General features: G+C 42.7%; 2 protein-coding genes across 2 annotated transcripts; one reads left to right on the top strand and one right to left on the bottom strand.

Annotated features, from left to right (window-relative positions):
* Positions 1-299: 299 nt before the first annotated feature.
* On the top strand, positions 300-12073 carry RPS6KB2 (ribosomal protein S6 kinase B2). The gene is made up of 16 exons (XM_032218419.1): positions 300-433; positions 654-688; positions 2501-2624; positions 3204-3272; positions 3356-3503; positions 3655-3712; positions 5638-5738; positions 5868-5958; positions 6074-6164; positions 6660-6767; positions 8387-8449; positions 8866-8943; positions 9873-9980; positions 10783-10895; positions 11107-11310; positions 11404-12073. The coding sequence occupies exons 1-15, from the start codon at positions 359-361 to the stop codon at positions 11270-11272; spliced, it is 1428 nt and encodes a 475-aa protein (XP_032074310.1). The 5' UTR covers positions 300-358; the 3' UTR covers positions 11273-11310; positions 11404-12073.
* Positions 12074-12120: 47 nt separating this feature from the next.
* PTPRCAP (protein tyrosine phosphatase receptor type C associated protein) lies at positions 12121-19154 on the bottom strand. The gene is made up of 2 exons (XM_032218432.1): positions 19096-19154; positions 12121-12913 (listed from the first exon to the last, which is right to left on the bottom strand). Exons 1-2 carry the CDS (start codon positions 19135-19137, stop codon positions 12320-12322), a joined length of 636 nt encoding a protein of 211 aa, XP_032074323.1. The 5' UTR covers positions 19138-19154; the 3' UTR covers positions 12121-12319.
* Between the last annotated feature and the right edge of the window lie 484 nt (positions 19155-19638).

The raw sequence follows: 19638 nt of genomic DNA, 5'->3' as shown, positions 1-19638 counted from the left end.
CACAAAATTATTTCATTAATTCATTCCAAGTCTGTAGCCACCCAGCTGAACCAACTGACTCTTGTATATATACATTCCTGTCCTTCCGTTTGCAGCGAAGGCTCATCCCGGCCAACCAGTTTTACACTAACATGCGACTCCACCTAAGCATCCTTTTACCCGAAAGATCAACCTCGCTTTCTCCCCTCCTCTCCTGTCAGGCAAGCCCGCTAGAGGTCGCCCGTGAGCTCAACCACACACAACCATCCGGCTCTCGCTCGCTGCGCCAAAACGACGGCATCGCTGGGCGGGGTAAAGGCGGTGACGAGGCAAAGGGGCGTGGCCCGGAAGTCTACGGGGCACTTGGGGAGCCCCCGATATGGCCGGCGTCTTCGACATCGACCTGGAAACGGAGGAAGGGAGCGACGGGGAGGAGCCTGAACTGGGGGCCTTGGTGAGGCGGGATGGAAGATGATAGAGGAAAAAGGGGTGGGTCCAGCCAGAGGAGAAGGGAAAAAGGGCGCAGGAGCCCAGCGCACAGTTCCTAAGGACTTCAGTGGGGGTGACTCCCGAGTGGGATAGGGTTGGTGTGGGCAGACCTCGTTTTCCCCCGTGTTGCTGCTGCTCCTGATCATCTGCTCTGTGTCTCCCTCCACCCCGCTTGTCTCTTTTAGGAAGTGGACCCCGATTTTCGTAGCAGTAGCTCAGAGTAAGTACCTTGCCAGCTCTAGGTTGTTTTGCTTCTTGGTGTCATCCCAGTCTGCCTTTGGGCGGAATTCTCCTGGGTTTCTTAAGTGGTGGATGCACCCACACACTATTGGAAAATAGGTTGGCAAGAAAGGGTGAAATTGTCGTGTCCCCCCCCCCCTCCAGTATGGTGTCAACAGCTACTTCTTCCATTCTTTTAAAATGGCTTCTTCTAACTTGCTCACCATGTGAGCAGGGCAACAATTCCCATCATCCCCATACAGAATACTGTAGGGCTGGAGACAGTGGGACCTATCCTTGATCAAAGACAATCCACTGGGGAAAGAACTGCAGAATGCAAATTGTGCCAACCTAACATGTGATGAGATGTTTAGGTGCTGCATAAGCAAAGTGACGTCTCAGCATTTTGAGAGCGAGATGTAAACATTTCAAGGGGACATGAAATGTCCTTGTTTCACTACAAATTGGCCCGGTTAAATTCCTGATGACAGCGATAAAGTCTGTTCCTTTGCTTCCCTGACTGTAAATTATCAGAACAAATCAAAGTGTCTGCCTTGCTGACTCAGAGACTGAGACCCCACTAATTCAGCATTGAGCTCCTAAAACTGTCATCTGCAGTAGTTCAAAGTCTGTGGGAGATACTCAGATCACAGCATGATCGTGATGGCATAAGTATTTTGCATTTACAGTGGATTTCTAGCTGTTTCAACAAATGCATTCCTATTCCTTTATTGGGCATTTTGGCATCTGAACCAATCACCGCCACTGCCACCACCACCATTGTAGAATAGAGAACTGAATGGTCATCACAGTCTGTGCTAAAAGCAATTTTTGGAAAGCCAATCTATTCACTGACCCTAGAGTGTCTGGGAGTGTTATAAAATGGTGAATGTAGGCAAAGATGGCTTAATCTTAATGAAAAAACACTCGTGCAAATTGAGGCATCTAGTTTCCACTTAAGCATCCAGATAGTCAGTTTTGTGTAGTGATTTAAAAAACTGGGAGAGTTGAGTTCTACTCCTCCTTTAGGCATGAAAAACCAACTAAGTGGCTTCAATTAACATTCTAATATTATTTTATCTGTTCATTTATAGCTCTGTAGATTGAACAAAACAAGCAGAATTTGCTTGCCACTCATGGTTTTGGTATAGATACTAGCAACCATAATTCCCCATGGGAATGTCACATTTAGCACAATGGTATCTGGAGTATTCTATAGCAGTGTTTTTCAACCACTGTGCCATGGCACACTAGTGTGCCGTGACATAGTGTAAGGTGTGCCATGGGAGAATTACTTTATATATAGTCAATATAGGCACAGAGTTAATTTTTTTAAACATTTTCTAATGGTGGTGTGCCTCCTGATTTTTTTCATGAAAGAAGTGTGCCTTTGCACAAAAAAGGTTGAAAAACACTGTTCTATAGTATCACATTGCTATAATAAATTTCCTTGATTTCTTTTTGGCTTTGATACTGATATAAATTAATATCAGTATCTTCCCCAATACTGTGCACATCCCATATCACATTATGGGGTCCTTGGCTCTCTACTAATAGCTGCAGGAATAGGCAGATATAGATAACTTTCTTTTCTTTGAATTTTAATTTATCCTAAGGTTCAGACTTGTACTTTCATAAAAGGCACAATGCAGTTGTGCTGCCACCTCTTCATCTTCTCTTCTTTTGATTTTCAAAAATTGGACCCTCCTCATTTCTGGAAAGTCTCACACTTTTGCCTCGCTCTTCATTTATATGTTGTTGGGTTTTTGGGAGGCAGAGCGATATAGGATTAATCTCTTTCTTGTCTCCACAGTTTTGTGCCAGGTTATTATGAGGAAATTGAAATATCTGAAAGCAGCGTCAACAATGGCCCAGAACGCATTGGGCCCCACTGCTTTGAGCTACTACGTGTTTTGGGAAAGGGTGGTTATGGCAAGGTGAGAAATTCCTGAAGAGTGAGTATGTCGGCAGAGGGTTCAATCCTCAACCAACTGGGAGAAAAAAATCCTTTCTAGTAGAAGAGCATAGTAGTTACATTAGCCTAGAATCTTGGGAAATAAATGTATTTGTTTCTGTATGGAAGAGCATTCATCTTGGAACTGCATATCCAGAGTCTGAAATGGTGCAGTTTAGACTGGTTTGTCTCTTTGAGAGAAGTAAGCTACTGCATTGTGAGAAACCATGCTGACTATCAGTGGAGAGCTGATGAAAACCTTCGTAAAAGCCTTTAATTAATCAGAAGGCACTGCTATTAAAGCTTTCCAATCAGGAGTGTGAGAATATTATTCTGGATTGCCTTCACCCCATGCTGTTTAATGGTCTTGCTTGTTTTTAGGTGTTTTTTTTTAAGAGAGGCTGAGTGCACAATGTTAAAGAGTAGGGAAACCCAATGTTTGTGTTATTGGTATCTGATTTTCATAAAAGAGAAGACAGTTCCCTTTCCTCGCTCTTTCCTCTGCCGGATAGCTGTGTTCCTCACTTGAATATTTTGCTTACTGCTTCCGTTTGTGTTTTAGGTGTTTCAAGTGCGGAAAGTACAAGGCACACATTCTGGGAAAATCTTTGCCATGAAAGTGTTAAAGAAAGTAAGTATCTATCTATCTACAGCTCTGTGTGCCTTGTTAAATATCTTTGTGAGACCATAATTCTCTCTGAATATCTCCTCCAGGCCAAGATTGCTTGTAATGCCAAGGACACAGCACACACAAAGGCTGAGAGAAATATTCTGGAGGCCATCAAACACCCATTCATAGTAGACCTCATCTATGCTTTCCAGACTGGTGGCAAGCTCTACCTCATCCTGGAATGTCTCAGTGGTATGGAAACGAAGCTTCACGGAAAGGAAACAATTGCAGTGGATTTGGCCAAAAACCTGGGACCTGATTCTTGTTCTGTGGTAGATTTTAGAGGTTGGGTCAGACGTTGCTGGAGAAGACTGATGATATCTCTTTGTGCTTTGCTTCATAGGAGGGGAACTCTTCATGCAGCTGGAACGGGAAGGCATCTTCCTGGAGGACACAGCCTGGTTAGTGAAAATGCTACCTAAGCTGAACTGGAATAGCCATGAAGATTGGTGTTCACCTTAGGTTTTGTCTCCTTACAAAGGAAGTACCATGGCCAGAAGTAAGGTGACAATGGAGGCAACTGGAAATCTTAGAGTAGAGTAAATCTCTCTGTACCTTGCAGTCATTCAGAAACATCCACTGAGTCCTATCAAGGGATCCTATTCAAAGTGATTCAATTCCACTTAGCTAAGGATGGGAAGACAGGCATGGGTCATTTCAGACATTTTTTGCAGGATGCTTTATAGATAAAGTCAATTTTATTTGGCTAGATCTGGGTGCTATCTAGCCAAAGACAGCAATGGTGAGATCTAGCAATATTTTTGTGAATTCCTGTGAGCACATATAACCAGAAGAAGTGGCTCTAGTGCAGTGGTTCTCAATCTGTGGGTCGGGACCCCTTTGGGGGTCGAACGACCCTTTCACAGGGGTTGCCTAAGACCATCGGAAAACACATATTTTCGATGGTTTTAGGAACCGAGATACCAATTTTATGGTTGAGGGTCACCACAATATGAAGAACTGTATTAAAGGGTTGCGGCATTGGGAAGGTTGAGAACCACTGCTCTAGTGCTTTTTAGACAGATTTTTCACCTGGCCTTTTTCAAGTGGCCTGATGGGATGTGTATGTGGCTGGATGTGGGAAGTAGTTAATGCTTTTCTAAAAGATAGTGCAGTGCCATCCACCATAGCAATGTGATCATGTACTTTTTTTAAGAGACTATCTCTTGATCCAGTTGTATTGGACAATGTTTATGCAATTTCCATTTTTGGAAAATATTGTGGAGTGGTGTTGGCAAGTTAGCTACAGGTGGATTATCTGGATCCCTTGAAGTCAGACTTCAGGTCTAGATATGGCATGTAAACAGCATTGGTGCTTTAGTGGATAATCTTCATGGCAACACCCTGGTCTTATTACATCTCTTGTCCTTAAGAGCTTGATGAGTTTGCTGCTATTTAGTGGTTGGTTTCAGTCAACATGTGGGATGTTGCTTCCAAGACAGGTTCCGCAAAACTGAGTCTTCTTGTTAGTCAACATTTATACATAACCACAAGGAGAGGCCATCTGCCAGTTCATTGAAAGATATCCTTGGTATGCTGATGAGACTCAATTCTTCCTTGCTATTCCTGGCTATAAGTGGCTATGGGTGAGGAGGTTATATCAAATAAATGTATGTAGATAATTTCTGCTGCATTTTGAAACGTACAAACAGTTGTTTTCAGATATGTAAAACATATCAGTTTTCAGATATGTAAAAGCAGTGTCCAAGTGCCAAGTGAGGAAGGCCGGGAGAAGTTGACTAATGAAAGAAGGTCCCTATTTAAATATATGGTCAAATTTCCGCCTCCCTTCTCAGATTGCCCAGTCTCATAATTGCATGTGGCAGTTTGTGTTCTCCTACTGATTCTTCTGTAAATGCCCCCATCCTTTAATTAGAAGTTAGAGCTAGAAGTGGGAAGATAGGAGGAAATAAAGTGCAGATAAGCTTAAAATATTGAATTCCTGCAAAACACCACCTCCTTGAACATGCAGAATGTGTTCAAAAAAGATTTTAGGATTGTTAATCTCTGTTGTTTAAAATACTAGACGCCATTTGATCCTTCCTGTTTTCCCAAGTGGAAAGTAGATATTTTCATCTGAGTTCGAAAGTGCCAAATTTCATCTCAAGGTCTTTTTCTGACAGCTGAGTTCCTCAATTCTATAAATGGCTTAAAGTTGAAGACGCCTCCCCCCCCCCCCGAATCATTTCAGTGAAATCAGACTCTCACCACCAGCTTTCATTATGGATTGTTGACCCCTCACAGATAAAGGAGGAAGCACCTTCTGAGAGCTATATGGATTGATTGTGGTTAGGCTGTTGATCAGATCCCTTTTGTGTTCTGCCAGTTTCTATCTGAGTGAGATCATCCTGGCTCTTGGCCATCTCCACTTTAACGGCATCATTTACCGGGATCTTAAGCCAGAGAACATAATGCTAAACAGCCAAGGTAGGGAAAACGTCCTTGTTTACAGAGGGAAGGGTGGGAGGATGCATAATAATTTGAATGTCATCTGTACTACTCTGTGATCCCAACCAGGACTGTAACAGGACTTTGACATTCCAATTTCTTCTGCAGGGCACATTAAACTGACGGACTTTGGGCTTTGCAAGGAATCCATCCATGATGGTGCTGTCACCCACACCTTTTGTGGCACTATAGAATACATGTAGGTGATGAAGGCTCATGAGCACCTGTAGGGTACCTGTTCTGGATTAGTTTCAATTTGAGGTTAACTGGTTTAATCATTATGCGCTGATTTCTTTCTCTGCCCTCAATTCCAGGGCCCCAGAAATATTGATGCGCAGTGGCCACAATCGGGCTGTTGACTGGTGGAGCCTTGGTACCCTGATGTATGACATGCTCACAGGATCGGCAAGTCTGGCTTGTGCTGCTTTTGGAGGCAGGCAGAGGATGCAGTGGTGGGGAGGGAGGGAAGGAAGAATCGCCAATCAGTTGTTCTCACTGGATAACAGATAAACTATTGCAGAGATTCTCATGTTGAAGTCAGCTGGCTGTTGACAAAGGATAGTAGGAAGAATGCCCTATTATCCTAATCAACACACCACACAGTTTCTGACAAAAGGGCAACATAACCAGTACAAGCAGTACTAGATCTGCCAACTAAACCATTAACAGGGCTACTGAAGTGATACTTGGCTGTCTTGCTATCTCTTTTACTTGGCCCAGGCAAAAACCCACTGGCTGGACCTAGGGACAATGCTTATATTTTTCTTTGAATTGGCTGTCAATTTCTTTTGTCTATCTGTTGTTTCCCCTTACTTTCTCTCCCAACCTCTGCCTACTCTACTATCTACTGTTCCTTGAGTTTTCAGGATCATTTATCTTAAGCCCTTTGTGTTAATGCAGCCTCCATTTACCGCTGAAAACCGCAAAAAGACAATTGACAAAATCCTGAAAGGCAAGTTGATGTTTCCGCCCTACTTGACTTCAGATGCTCGGGATCTGCTCAGGAAGGTATAACTGTATATCACATAAGATTGGGCTACACTGGTTGGAATTTTGAATCTTCTTATTATATTATTAATTATTATAAAATTAATAACTGGCTTCTCCTCCCGGGTATTTTACTGTCGTTGTCAAGCAGTCTTCCCAATCCAGTGTTCCTTTTTCCAACATAGATAAGGGCCATGTTGACCACAGATGATAAGAATCAAAGTCCAGCCTATTTGAAAGGCATCAGGTTTAAGAAGGTTGCTGCAAACTACCCATAGATTTCAGTAATCAGCATAATAAATGTAATAAAGATGATTTCATTAATAAAGCCATAGGTTAACAATACTTATATGAATTTCATCATTGAAAACTAAGTTGGCTGGCTGATAAAACTGTCCTCAAGGCATTCCATTCATATGTTCCTAGGAATATGTTTGGTACATTGACATCCACCAAAGAGAAGATCTGTACTGGGCATTATATTGGATTTTAGAGGGAAGAGAAGCTTAACACATGATTGGTAAATGCCACCCTTCACAGAATGACGATTCAGAATACAGAGTGTACCTGAGCAGCTTCCTTCCTATCACATCTTTCAGTGCATGATTTGCCATTCTTTTTCTTAAATGTGGGTACTTGCAAGTGCCCAGAATGCAGTGGTCACCTTTTCCTGAACTCAGAATAAACACAGCTGGTATTCTGTTTCCTTCTTTCCTATAAAAGTAAAGTTAGCTGCTGCTCTTTCCTTTTAGTGACCTATTTGTTTTATTACCCTCAGCTGAGAATGAGGAGGAAGCCCGGTCTCTCTCATCACCAATGCTCAGAAGAAGGAACCATTTACAGCACTAGAGTAGCCCTGCTCAGCTGATGTTCACCTACTTGCTCTATTTGGCCCAGGCTGAACAGAAAGAGGTAGCAGCCCAGTCGCCAAGCACATTGGATTACAAGTAGTCCTCACTTGCCGACTGCTTATTCAATGGCTCTTTGCAGTTATGACCCATCCTCAAAATTGCAGTCATCCCTGCAGTTACATGGTCACAATTTGAGCCACTTGGCAACTGGCCCACATTTTTAAAACAGGTGTAGCTCCTGTGGTCATGTGATTGCCCTTTGCGACCTTCACAGCTGGCTTCCCACAAGTAAAGTCAATGGGAAAGTCAGAAGTTGAAATCATGTGGTGTTGGGTTTAATAGTCGCAGCTTATTTGCTTCTGGACCACAGCTGGAACGGATGTCTTAAGTCAGATATGATTTTTTCACATAGTATGGAGTTTCCAGTCCCATCCAGAGTTGGTGAGTGAGGACTACCTGTACTGAATGGCGCTCAAAGGTGGGACTACAAAGAAGGATGGGGAGCCTCATTTCAGTGGAATGCAGTGGTGCCGATGACTTGCTTCTCTTGCCAGAATAGGAATGGGGCCTTTACTGTGAGGGCAGGGCTGGGTGAGAACCTCTGTGTGGAAAGAGATCCAGCCAAGCCAGTTCTGTGGTGAATAACATCCTGAATCAGGATGAAATGGAGGTTATTGTGAAGCTGTCCCAATGGAAAGTTTTGTACTCTTTAAGTTCTCAAAGAATTATTTTTCCTTTTGGCATTATCCAAAGCAGTATTTCTTAAAACACACTTCTTTCCTTCCCTAGTTTCTCAAAAGGAACCCCAATCAACGAATCGGGGGTGGGCCAGGTGATGCTGGAGATGTGCAGGTAAAGTGGATTGGGGAGGGCAGGTTTTCTCTGGATGAATCTAAGAATTTGAAATTCTGAGGCGCTTTCTTCCCTTTTGACAAGCAAGTTAAATCTGAAGGTGATTTTGACTGCTGTAAGCACGGGGTTATCTTCTCGAAAGAAGGCAGGGTATCAGTACCTTGCACTGTTCTTTCTCTAAACCATAATTAAATGCTTAAAACAATTAAAGTTATTGCTCCCTTCAGCTGCAAGCTATGGGGTGGGGGGGAGGGAGACGGAGAATTTTTTTGATATTACCATAGAAGTGAATATCAGTGCATTTTTAAGTGTAGAAGGTTCATAATTTTGTAGAAATTTGAGATTTGGAATATGAGAACTGTGAGGATTTTTTGTGTGTTTTAGATAGTATTGAATTCTTTATTTTCTCTTTTTAGAAACATCCATTCTTCCGACAAGTTAACTGGGATGACTTGTTGGCCAGGAAAGTTGACCCACCATTCCGGCCATCTTTGGTAGAGCCATATCATCTCAGTCCTTCCTATTACTGCCTTTTCTCTACTTTATGGTCTTCTCCCTGACTGTAATAGGCCTTCTCTTGGTCTTGATGTGCAGCTTATATAACAGTGATGGGTAGCCTTTTGGTACACGTGTGCTGAAAGCATGTGCCCGTGTGCGACAGCACATGTGCGCATGCCCACACTCATAATGCAGTGCACGTGTGACACACCTGTGGGCCCCACCCTATGTGCATGTGACCACCACCACCCCCGCACTACCTCAGCCACCCCGCACATGCGTGCTTGACCCCCCCTTCCCTGTGTCCCATTTTGGGCCTAGCAGGCCTCCCTGAAGCCTCCTGGGACCAAAAATGGGCTGTGGGGGGTGCGCTACCCCCTGTGCATGCGCATGTACATGCGTCTCCCACGTGTGGCAGAGACCCGAAAATCAGCTGTAAATTGGGATTGCATTACTGTTTGTTGCCAGTATAGTTTTGTGATGGAGCCATGACAAAATTGCAGAAATGGAGTAGAATAGCTCAATTTAAGTTGCTTCCTTCTAATAAACTGCAGTGGGTATATTTATTTATTGTGCAAAGAAAAGCCAAACAAGCTAATACCTGCCCACTTCACATGCTCCTTTGACTGTTTTACATCATCGTGCAGATCTTCATTACACTTTAATTTAAACATGTTCGATTCTACCCTCACTGTAGAATTCATTTATCTCCCTTTGGTAAGGACAACTGTATGATATCTAATCTCATTATACAGTATAGCTCCTTTACATCATGTGCTAACAACCCATACTTCTCCACAAAATTTCTGGAAAAAGAAAGGCCTTTCATTTGTGTAGATGTTAACATAGACTAGAATTCATCCATAATGAGAAAGGCTAAATGGTGATATGATGAGCTATCCAGAACATCTTTTTCCCTCCACAGCAATCAGAAGATGATGTCAGCCAATTTGATACCCGCTTCACTCGCCAGACACCTGTGGATAGTCCTGACGATGGCACTCTCAGCGAGAGTGCCAATCAGGCTTTTTTGGTAAGGAATAACCAGCTGGAACTATAGTGAGAAGAAAGGAGGTAGCAAAATCATTTTTTACACTCCTATTACGAAGCAGTGGGCTGAGCCTTCTTCATCCCAGGTGCTCCTTTCCCTATGACTAACCTTTGGGGACCACATGCCAGCTGGGAATAAGACCAGTGCAAAAATTCAGTGGTGACTCTCAACTTTTTGAAAAAAAGTCTTAGATTGCAACCATTTGCTGCTTTGAAAAAAGATTTCTTAAGAGCTGGCTTGAGATCCCAAAGGTGTTTTTTCAAAAGGCAACTAGTTCAGAATGAAAGGAGCTGCTTGGATGAGAAGTGAAACATCTTCAAAGAAAACAAAGAAAGTCCAGTTGCCTTTTGAAAGGATAACCAGTACCTGGATGACTGAGAATCTCCATGGACACTGGTTTGGGACTTAACTCTTAACCCCCTTGCCAACTGCAGTCTTAAAGATGATCCTCTCCTAGCAAACAGGCAGATCAAAAATAAAAAGCATTTTAAAGCATATGTTTCATGCAAGGGAGTTGAAGGGAACCTAGGTGAATCCAGCAGGTGATTCTAACATTTGATATAGAAATTAAATGGGGAACTTAGGCATTCCAGGTTATTGAACTACAACTTTCAGCAACCATTATTGGCCACATTAGCAGGAGTTGCTGAGAATTGTTGCTTGCAACATTAAGAAGTCCACAAATTCCTCACTGTTGATCAAAAGAAAGAACGAACATAATTGAACCCAGATCCTGAAATGAAATTATGACCATAGCAATACTGACCAGGTGTTCCTCCCTTAGGGATTTACCTACGTAGCTCCATCTGTGTTGGAAAGTATCAAGGAAGGGTTTTCCTTCCAACCCAAGTTGCGATCTCCACGGCGACTCAACAGCAGCCCCCGCACACCTGTCAGGTAAATCTGGAGACAGAGTTTGGAGAAAGTCTAGATCTTTGGGGCATGTTTCTCAAGGGGCTGACTGCAGGAAGGCTGTGGTGCCTACTGAGTCCTTGCTTCCCCATGGGAAATGCTGGCTCCAAGGGTATTGTTTGCTTTTCTGTCCAGATATCAGAGCCAGAAGCAAGACTTTAAATGACTTAACTCTAACCTGTGCTTGTTTTTGCAGCCCACTGAAGTTCTCACCCTTTGAGCCCTTCAAGCCAAGCACAACAGTAGAGTTAATGGAGCTGTCAGCAACTCCTCTTGGGCCTGTACTAGAAGTCACGGCTCCACTGCCCATCAAAACACCTTCAGGCACCAAAAAGAAGAAAGGCCGAGGACGGGCACGATAACTGGGGCAGCAAGGAAATCTCCGGATACGCATCATCAGGTGGAGCCCTGGAGTGGGGCAGTGGGTGGACTAGGTTGTGTCTATGGGACTTCAAGCCCGACTTGAAGTCTCATTTTCCCTTTCACTTCACAGGGCCACCTTCACTCCCAGCGAGAAAGGGATATCTGATGTTGGTGCTTCCTTGATTTCAGGACTAACTCAGCCATGGTGCTTTTAGTTCAATCTACAGTAAATCTCAGAGGGAAGATAATAATTAGGGATGCACTAAAGGAGCTGCGAGGAGCAGAATTCTGCCTTATTATCACCCTAGGAACATTTGTCTGAGTGCATCTTGAAATTTTGCAGAGAGGATAGTCAGAGGAAAAGCACATGCTCTGGCTTACATCGTGGCTGCTCTGGTTGAAAGCTCAGGACCTGCAAAGGAAACAAAGCAACTCTGAGAAAGTGGAAGGAGGGATCAGGCTGCTTCTTCTGGGTGAAGCTTCTTTATCTGTCTTCTTTTTCCACCATGCATCCATTTGCCAAAAATGACCCCTTCTTCAGTGGTGGTTGTTGCAAGATAAGTGCTCACCCAGGACTGCTGTTGACCGTCTCTGAAATACTGGTGTCCTTAGCCACAAATGAATCTTCGCAGATGGCACGGTGTCTTGCCTGGCTCATATTCAGAAAAATGAGGGTTGTGCTGCATAGAAAAGTTGGTTGGTTTTAGGAATTGCTGCAGAGAGAAATACTAAGCAAAGAGAGCTAGGGTGTTTTGCTTTGTTTTTGCCAGCCCAATTACAAAATCAACTATTGAGGTACAGCCACTGGTTCTCTGCTTTATTATTACAGGGAATATGCCTTTTTTGTTTTTGTTTTTTGGAGAGCAAGCTTTTTGGAACAGGTTAGAAAGAAGCAAATTCAACCGTACAAACAGTGCTGCTCCCCGGTGGAAGCAGTGTACAAAGCAGAGTGACAGGAGTCTTGGGTTTCCCATATGTGAATCTGGTACCCAAGCATTAGAAGCTTGTTTGTGACAAGTCCACCCTTCCCTCATCCCCTGGGATTTCTAGAGAGCAGTGACACTCAGTGATTTGCCACTGTCTTCCCAGGATGCTGTTCCAGAGAAGGAATGCAGACGACTCAATAGAACCTCTGCGCTGCCCTGGGCTGCCTTTGATGCCTCATCTTCTTCCAAGGCCACCTCCACTACTGCCTCTTGATTGGCTTCCTTAGTCAGCTTCTCTTCTTCCTCCTGGAGGAACTGCTGCTGCTTCTCCTCCTCCTCTTCCATCTCCTCCTCCTCCTCTTCTTCTTCCTCCTCTTCTCCATCCTCCTCATGCTGTCGTTGCTCTTCTTCAAGCTCTCCATCGCTCTGTTGCTCATCCTGGTAGTCCTCAGCCAGGTCCTCCGAAAGTCTCTCCCTCCAGAACTGTTGCCACCAAACAACCAGGCTTCTCATTAGGTGCCGAGGATGGTACCTTCCTTCTGTTTCCCGGTTCAAATAGAACCATGCTAAAAACAGCAGCAGCAGCAGCACAAACAGCAGGCAGATGAGGATATTCACTACGGCATCCCCATTGTTTTCCCCGCCACTCTCTGGATTCTCCGCCTGGATTTTCCCAGGAAGTAACAATAAGAGGGCATGGGGAAGCCTGAGTTTCTGTAAAAAGAAGAGAGTCTGGATTAGTCACGATCCTAGCTTCTTTGGACACTTCCATGCAGCCGCCTGACTTGCTCCTCAAATCTTCAACAGGAGCCTCCCTGTGCTTCACTGTGTCTCTATGGGGAGATTCCCAGAGCTCCTTCTAACTGGCCATTGGTGCCTGACAAGCTAGCTCCTCCTGGCCCACCCTCATTCTTCTCATGCCATGAAACCAAAGTCAGCCTCTCCTTGGGAAGCATAAGATGGTGGGGCAATGCGCCTTGGTACATTGGGTAGAGGGAAAGGGACATCCCAAGAAATGGAAGGCAGGATAAGGAAGGAGATGCAACCAATGGGAAATAGGCTGCCCCGTAAATCTAGAGGAGACGATGCACAGCTGCCACGTGCAATGTTTTCCCCATAGCACCTACTGAGCCTATAAGCCTCCCCCATATGGGGTGGGGACAAAAGGGACTAGCACGAATCTCAGATCAGCACAGCCCTTGTGTGTGAAAGGGCCATTTGCTGTATTCAGCCCGTGAAGCAATCCTGTAGCTATGGAATCTTGGAATTCTATCCTAGAAATTTAAGTTGCACAATAATTGGCCTCCACTACAATTTGTTAGGGAAAGCATGGACAAAGATGGATTGGAAGTATCTTACAATCGCTCAGGAGCTATTTAAACTTTACCTGTTAACTAGTTAGCTACTGCCCTACAATGACTTGTATTTTTTAAATAGTACAAAGAGTTTCACCTCTTTTACGGTCTATGTTAGATAGTAGGGTAGTTCTGATGTTAGGCGCTTTGCAGCATTGCCGCAGTCTCACAACTCATAAGATGCATGCTTCCTGCTATAACAATAGCATGAGGGAGAGAGAATGATTTAAGATTTTGTCCTTGCACAAGTTCTACCTTTGTGGTTATTTCTGAAGATAAAGACCCATCCACATAATACTCAGGGCTAAATATACTCTGCACTTAAAAAAAAGGAGATTATGTACCCAGAGAAACCTTAAGGTTTTAGAAAGAAATGCACATGCGTATTATTTTTTACACATCGTTCTGCTATTTTTAGAAAATTCTGGATTGTGTAATTGAAAGAACTAGGAGGTAAGAACCTCTGAAGTCTCCCATCTGGCAATCAAGCTACTGGTTTGCTCTTGCAAACTCTGCTAATATTGCCCAAATACTTTATTTCTTCCAGCTCTCTTGTGACTAAATGTCTGCTAACAGTGTGTTACTTTAAAAATAAATGCTGACAGCTTCAGCATTTGTGCTCAAAGCGAATGGGTTTTTCTACCTGGAAAATCAGGAAATCAGCAGAAATCTCAACCTTTGTTTCAGAAGATAGGAACTATGTCTGTTGCAGTAGAGGCGTGTCCAAACTTTTGGCTTTCCTGGACTGCGCTGAGTGAAGAGGAATTGTCTTGGGCCATGTATGAAATATATAATATAGTTAATGTATATAAATAACAAACTTCCTTTATTATGGAGTTCTTGTGGGGGGGCCGCATTATAGCTGCTCAAGGGTGCATGTATCTTGTGAGCAGTGGGTTGGACATCCCTGTTGTAGCATCTACACGAGACACTAAAAGGACGCTGCATTGCTGATTCTTATTCTCAATACTTAAATGTCTTCAAAAGAAGGGAAGATGATTTTTGCAAATACAGGTAGTCCTCAACTTAAGACCACAATTGAGCCCAAAATTTCTGTTGCTAAGTGAGTATTTGTTAAGTGAATTTTGCCCCGTTTTACGATCTTTGTTGCCACAGTTAAGTGAATCATTGCAACTGTTAAGTTAGTAACACGGTTGTTAAGTGACTCTGACTTCCTCATTGACTTTGCTTATCAGAAAGTCACAAAAGGTGATTACATGACCCTGGGACACGGCAACCGTCATAAATATGAACCAGTTGCCAAGTGCCTGAATTTTGATCAAATGACCATGGGGAATGCTACAACTCTTGTAAGTGTGAAAAACGGTCATAAGTCACTTTTTTTCACTGCCGTTGTAACTTTGAACGGTCACTAAATGAACTGTAAGTTGAGGACAACCTGTAGTCCTGTCATACATTTAGACAAACTTTTCCTCTCACCTCAACAGGACAGATAATCTGGAAGGAGTTTAAACTGATTTAATGTATTACACTGTTAACATTTTCATTGGCTATTGCAAATATGGTTAATGGTTTAGTGCAGTGTTTCTCAACCTTGGCAACTTGAAGATGTCCGGGACTTCAACTCCCAGAATTCTGGGAGTTGAAGTCCCGGACATCTTCAAGTTGCCAAGGTTGAGAAACACTGGTTTAGTGTGTTGTGTGAACTCAGGATAATTGGAGTGCCGTTCAATAAACCTGAAATCCTCAATGTTGGGCCTCATCTGTGCCAATCCTTCTGCCAGCCTTTTTTTTTCTTTTCTTTTAAAGAATCTGCAATAAATCATGTGGTCATCTGCATGGCTTTTATTTTTAAGGAGAATTATTTGGTAGTTTGAAAAAATAAATAACTAAAATGTGTAGTAAGTAATTATGGCCTTGAACTTTTATTTTGAAATATACCTACCTGCACAGGAAAAAAAAACCCCTGCCAGTGTTTAGTAAGGAGCAACCTCAAGAGATGGGGTAGTAAGAAGAAGCACTTGTTTATTGTGTGGGCTAGAATGATTGATTCTTGAGGAAGAAGCCATTGAAAAAAATAGAAATGTTCAGAAAGTGAGCTTGATGAGCAAGTAAATAAGATGGTTAGCAAGAGTTTTGTGATAAAGTTCAGATGTAGGAGATCATTAACAAATCCAATAAATCGTGCAAAGAAGGGAAGAGCTGTTGGATGGAGTTAATTGTGCAGTTCTTCCTTATCTGCAATATCTGGCATATTTGTGTTCTACCTGAAAACCACAAAAATGTATGCTGCAAATGGAGACTCACTAGCTGTACTTGAGGGGGAAAGGATCAGAGCAAGAGCTTTTATCAGCTGATAAAAGAATGAAGATTTCTTGAGCCAAATCTAGGTAATCCACTTAAGACTGGATACACGTTGCAGAGTTACACAAGGAAGAGAGATAAGCAACAAGTCCAGTGGAAGAGAGCAATTTACCGAAAGGATCTTCTGAAGAAATTTTCCACCATTAAAAATAATTTTCAGGTTTTCAATTTTTAAAAAAATCCTTTGGGTTTGTAAGGAAGAGACAAGCGCTTAAGATGAAAAAGTGGAGAACTAAAGAAGTAAGGATACAACTGCTACCTGTAGAAGGATCAATAGGGCAATTGTAATAATTTGTGACTCCTTGCTAAAAGGAATACACAATAATATGTATCAGATCTGCTGGTTTAGAAAGTGTCCTGTTTCTCAGATGTGTAGTTGATGGATGTGACAAAGCGGCTGGCTTATCATAGCCATTCAGGCATTCTCTCTTGATGCCGTCAAGAACAGTTAATTTATCTTGGACTTTGAAACAATGGAAGAAAAGTGAAAAATTTGTGAGCGCTGCTGGTTGTGTCATCCTTCCTTCCTAATCATAGAAGCGAAGTAGAAAGTGAAAATATACTGCCATTTGAATTACCAAAAATGAAAATGGTAACAGAAAAACATGATTTCTGAGAATATGGTTTATGAGATGCAGACAATAAATGGTTAGCATGAAATTATTTGCATTTTATAAAGACCGGGAAAAGTGTGTTTGAGCAAAGAATATCAAACTCAAACTGGAAGATGGAGGAAACCCAGAATAAGATTAATTGACAGAGTAACTTTAAGGGCCTATTAACCCACCAGTGAAAATGAAAAATCAGTTTATAAAATGCACAGCATTCATCATCTATATTCTAACAAACAGAATAACAGAGTTAGAAGAGACCTTGGAAATCTTCTGATCCAAACTCCTGCTGAGGCAGAAAAACCCCATACCGTTTCAGACAAATGGTTGTCCAATCTGTTCTTAAGAATCTCCAGTGTTACAGCACCTGCAAATTCTGGAGGCCACTCATTCCACTGATTAATTGTTCTCACTGTCAGAAAAAGGCAGTTTGTGGATGTCCACAATTGCCTTCCATTCCTGAGATAAAGTGCACAATGCTTTCCAAAAGCAAATTATTTGAGCTTTTGCAGAAGGGCAGATTTTAGTGAAATGTTAAGAAAGACTTAAAAAAACAACAAAGAGTAATGATAAGAGGAACCAAACAACCACAGAAGTAAACCTTTGTTTGGTATGCCCAAGGCAGGGGTGGGTTCCTGAACCAGTTAGTACCGGTTCTCTGTGTGTGCGTTTTGTGCACTCGCTACTTGCTTCGCATGTGCGTGCACCAGCCACGCATTGTGCATGCACATTTGACTAAAAATTGCTCTGTGCATGCGCAGAACCACACCCGCAACGGCAGAAAATACCAGAGAACTGGTTCGGAGGTGTGGCAGGCCTGGGTCGCTGCCAGTTCTGTGACCCAGGCCTGAATTCTACTGCTGGTTCGTTCGAACCGGGCCGAACCAGACGCAACCCACTTCTGGTCCAAGGATATATTAGGCCAGTGTTTCTCAACCTTGGTAATGTTAAGACATGTTGAGGTCCACACATCTTAGCATTGCTAAGATTAAGAAATGCTTGCTTAGCCATTTATAAGGGATGCTGTAATTTGATTCCTGCATTAGGAAGCAGGCTGGACTTAAATTCCTTCATAAGTATTGTAAGTAGTCCCATCCCATTTTGTGATCCTATTAATCTCACTAGTTTGATATTTGGATCATGCCATCATTTGTATCAGAGGTGGTATTCAGCCAGTTGTGACAGGTTATGGAGAACCGGTAGCAGAAATTTTGAGTAGTTTGGAGAACCGGCAAGTAGGCTTGCCCCGCCTCCACTGCCTCCCAGTCTCCCAACGGTGGATTTCTACTGGTTCGCACCAATTTGGGCGAACCAGTAGTGGTAATTTGGTCTGGCAGCGACCCAGGCTGGCTCCACCCCCAAACTGGTTTCCCAGTCTCCGCTGCCGTTGCTGGCATGTTTTTTATTAGTTTTTCATAGTCTTCGCGCATGTGCAGAACAATTTACAGTGAACTGTGCATGCATGCGCAGTGTATGTCTGGTGGGCGCACAAAGTGCATGCGAAGCAAACGGGTACCAATGCCGATAGGAACCCACCCGGGAGCAGAGATCTAAGGCAACTCGTATTTGTAATACGAGTTCCCATATAGTTAAATTGCTCCCTTCTCACTTTTTTAAAACCTAGTAAATCAACAGAAAGAACTACTACAGCAGAAGCAAATGGCAACTCTTGACTTCTGGATGACCTTCATCTTCAGATGCTAGTTATATCAATTGGTGATGAAAATCACAAAACATGCATGCTCCAAATTACCTAGTCCTGTGCATTTCTAGATAGTGAACAAGGCAACACACGAACTAAGAGGACCCAATATTTTCTAAACACAAAGAGTGGGGTGAAAATCATGGTTGTAAAAGAACAGTTCTCTTGTTCTTTTAATAAGTGAACATGGGTTATTCAGAAAAACCTTCTAGCCACACAACATAGCTCACAAAGAGCCATGTAATAAGAAAAATTGTAACCCTTCTTCTTAATACATACAGTCTTGGTTACTTGGTACAGAAACAAAACCGTGTTTTAACTCTGAAGAACAAAACAGCTATTTTCAGTGGCTTACAAATGATCTGCAATGGACTTCTTTAAGTGCTGGGACAGGAGCCATTCCAAAGCAACAATGTCTTTTCCACCCCAAAGGCAAAGCAATGGAACGTAGACGGCTTCTGTGTGTTTCAAAAGCAAGAATGTAGAAAATGTGTTTATGGCTTTTCTACAAAGTTTTTCATCATGCTTAGAGAGGGACAAGCATTTCCTCTCTCCACCCCACCCATGCAAGATGTTAAAAACTAACTTGTGCAAAAAGCCACCCTTCTACGCTATGTCCCACACTGTGGCTTTTCTTAACCAGAGGAATCTGGGATTTGCTATTGGTAAGCAAATGAACCAAGTTGGAAATTGATTGTTCTGGGAAAGTATAGAGAACTCTGCACATTAACTAAGCACCATTTCTGGCCCAATGGAGTCACCGATTCCAGTTATATTGTAGTTTTAGATAATAGTTGTAATTTAAAATCTGGGCTATTAATACACCCCCCTGCTAGGCTAAGTTATGCACCACTTTCATATTCATTCACTTTTTCTTCCCCGTTGGATCGTTGGTTCCCTTACCATCATCCAAAGCGATGCTGTTCTCTCTCTGCTGAGCTCCATTGAGTCTTGAAGAGAGGAAAAAATGAAACTCTTCAAAGCGCAGAGAGAGGGAGGGCTTCCTGCCTGTGTTTCTTACCCTGAGATGGGGTTTTGCTGCACATTTTTGCTCAGCACCATATGCACACTGATCTTCCTTGCTTGTCTATCTTGAATAAACTATCCAAAACTATTGGAGGAGCAGCAGAACTTCCTTCATGAAGTCTTCCAAAATAAAATATAATAAACAAAATAAAATAAACAAAATTGAGATGTGCCTTAATGGAGGGTGCGGGGTGGAAGAGAGAATAAGGAGAGAAGATTTCTCCCAACCTGCCATCTTTCACAAGTGCTAAAGTTCACATTATAGCTGGAAATTGTCTTACACAGTGCAGGAAGGGAGATGGTACTTATATATAAATTTTATCATGGAAAAGAGCATGAAAGAATGAAGGCCAGCTTAAGATCATATTTAAAAGTGATGAGGATAAAGAGGATTTTCCCGAAGACTAACAGAAATAACCT

Source organism: Thamnophis elegans, chromosome 1 (assembly GCF_009769535.1).
Source record: "Thamnophis elegans isolate rThaEle1 chromosome 1, rThaEle1.pri, whole genome shotgun sequence".
NCBI lineage: Eukaryota > Metazoa > Chordata > Lepidosauria > Squamata > Colubridae > Thamnophis > Thamnophis elegans.
The sequence above is the reverse complement of the archived record's forward strand: the minus strand, read 5'-3'. Positions and strand labels throughout refer to the sequence as shown.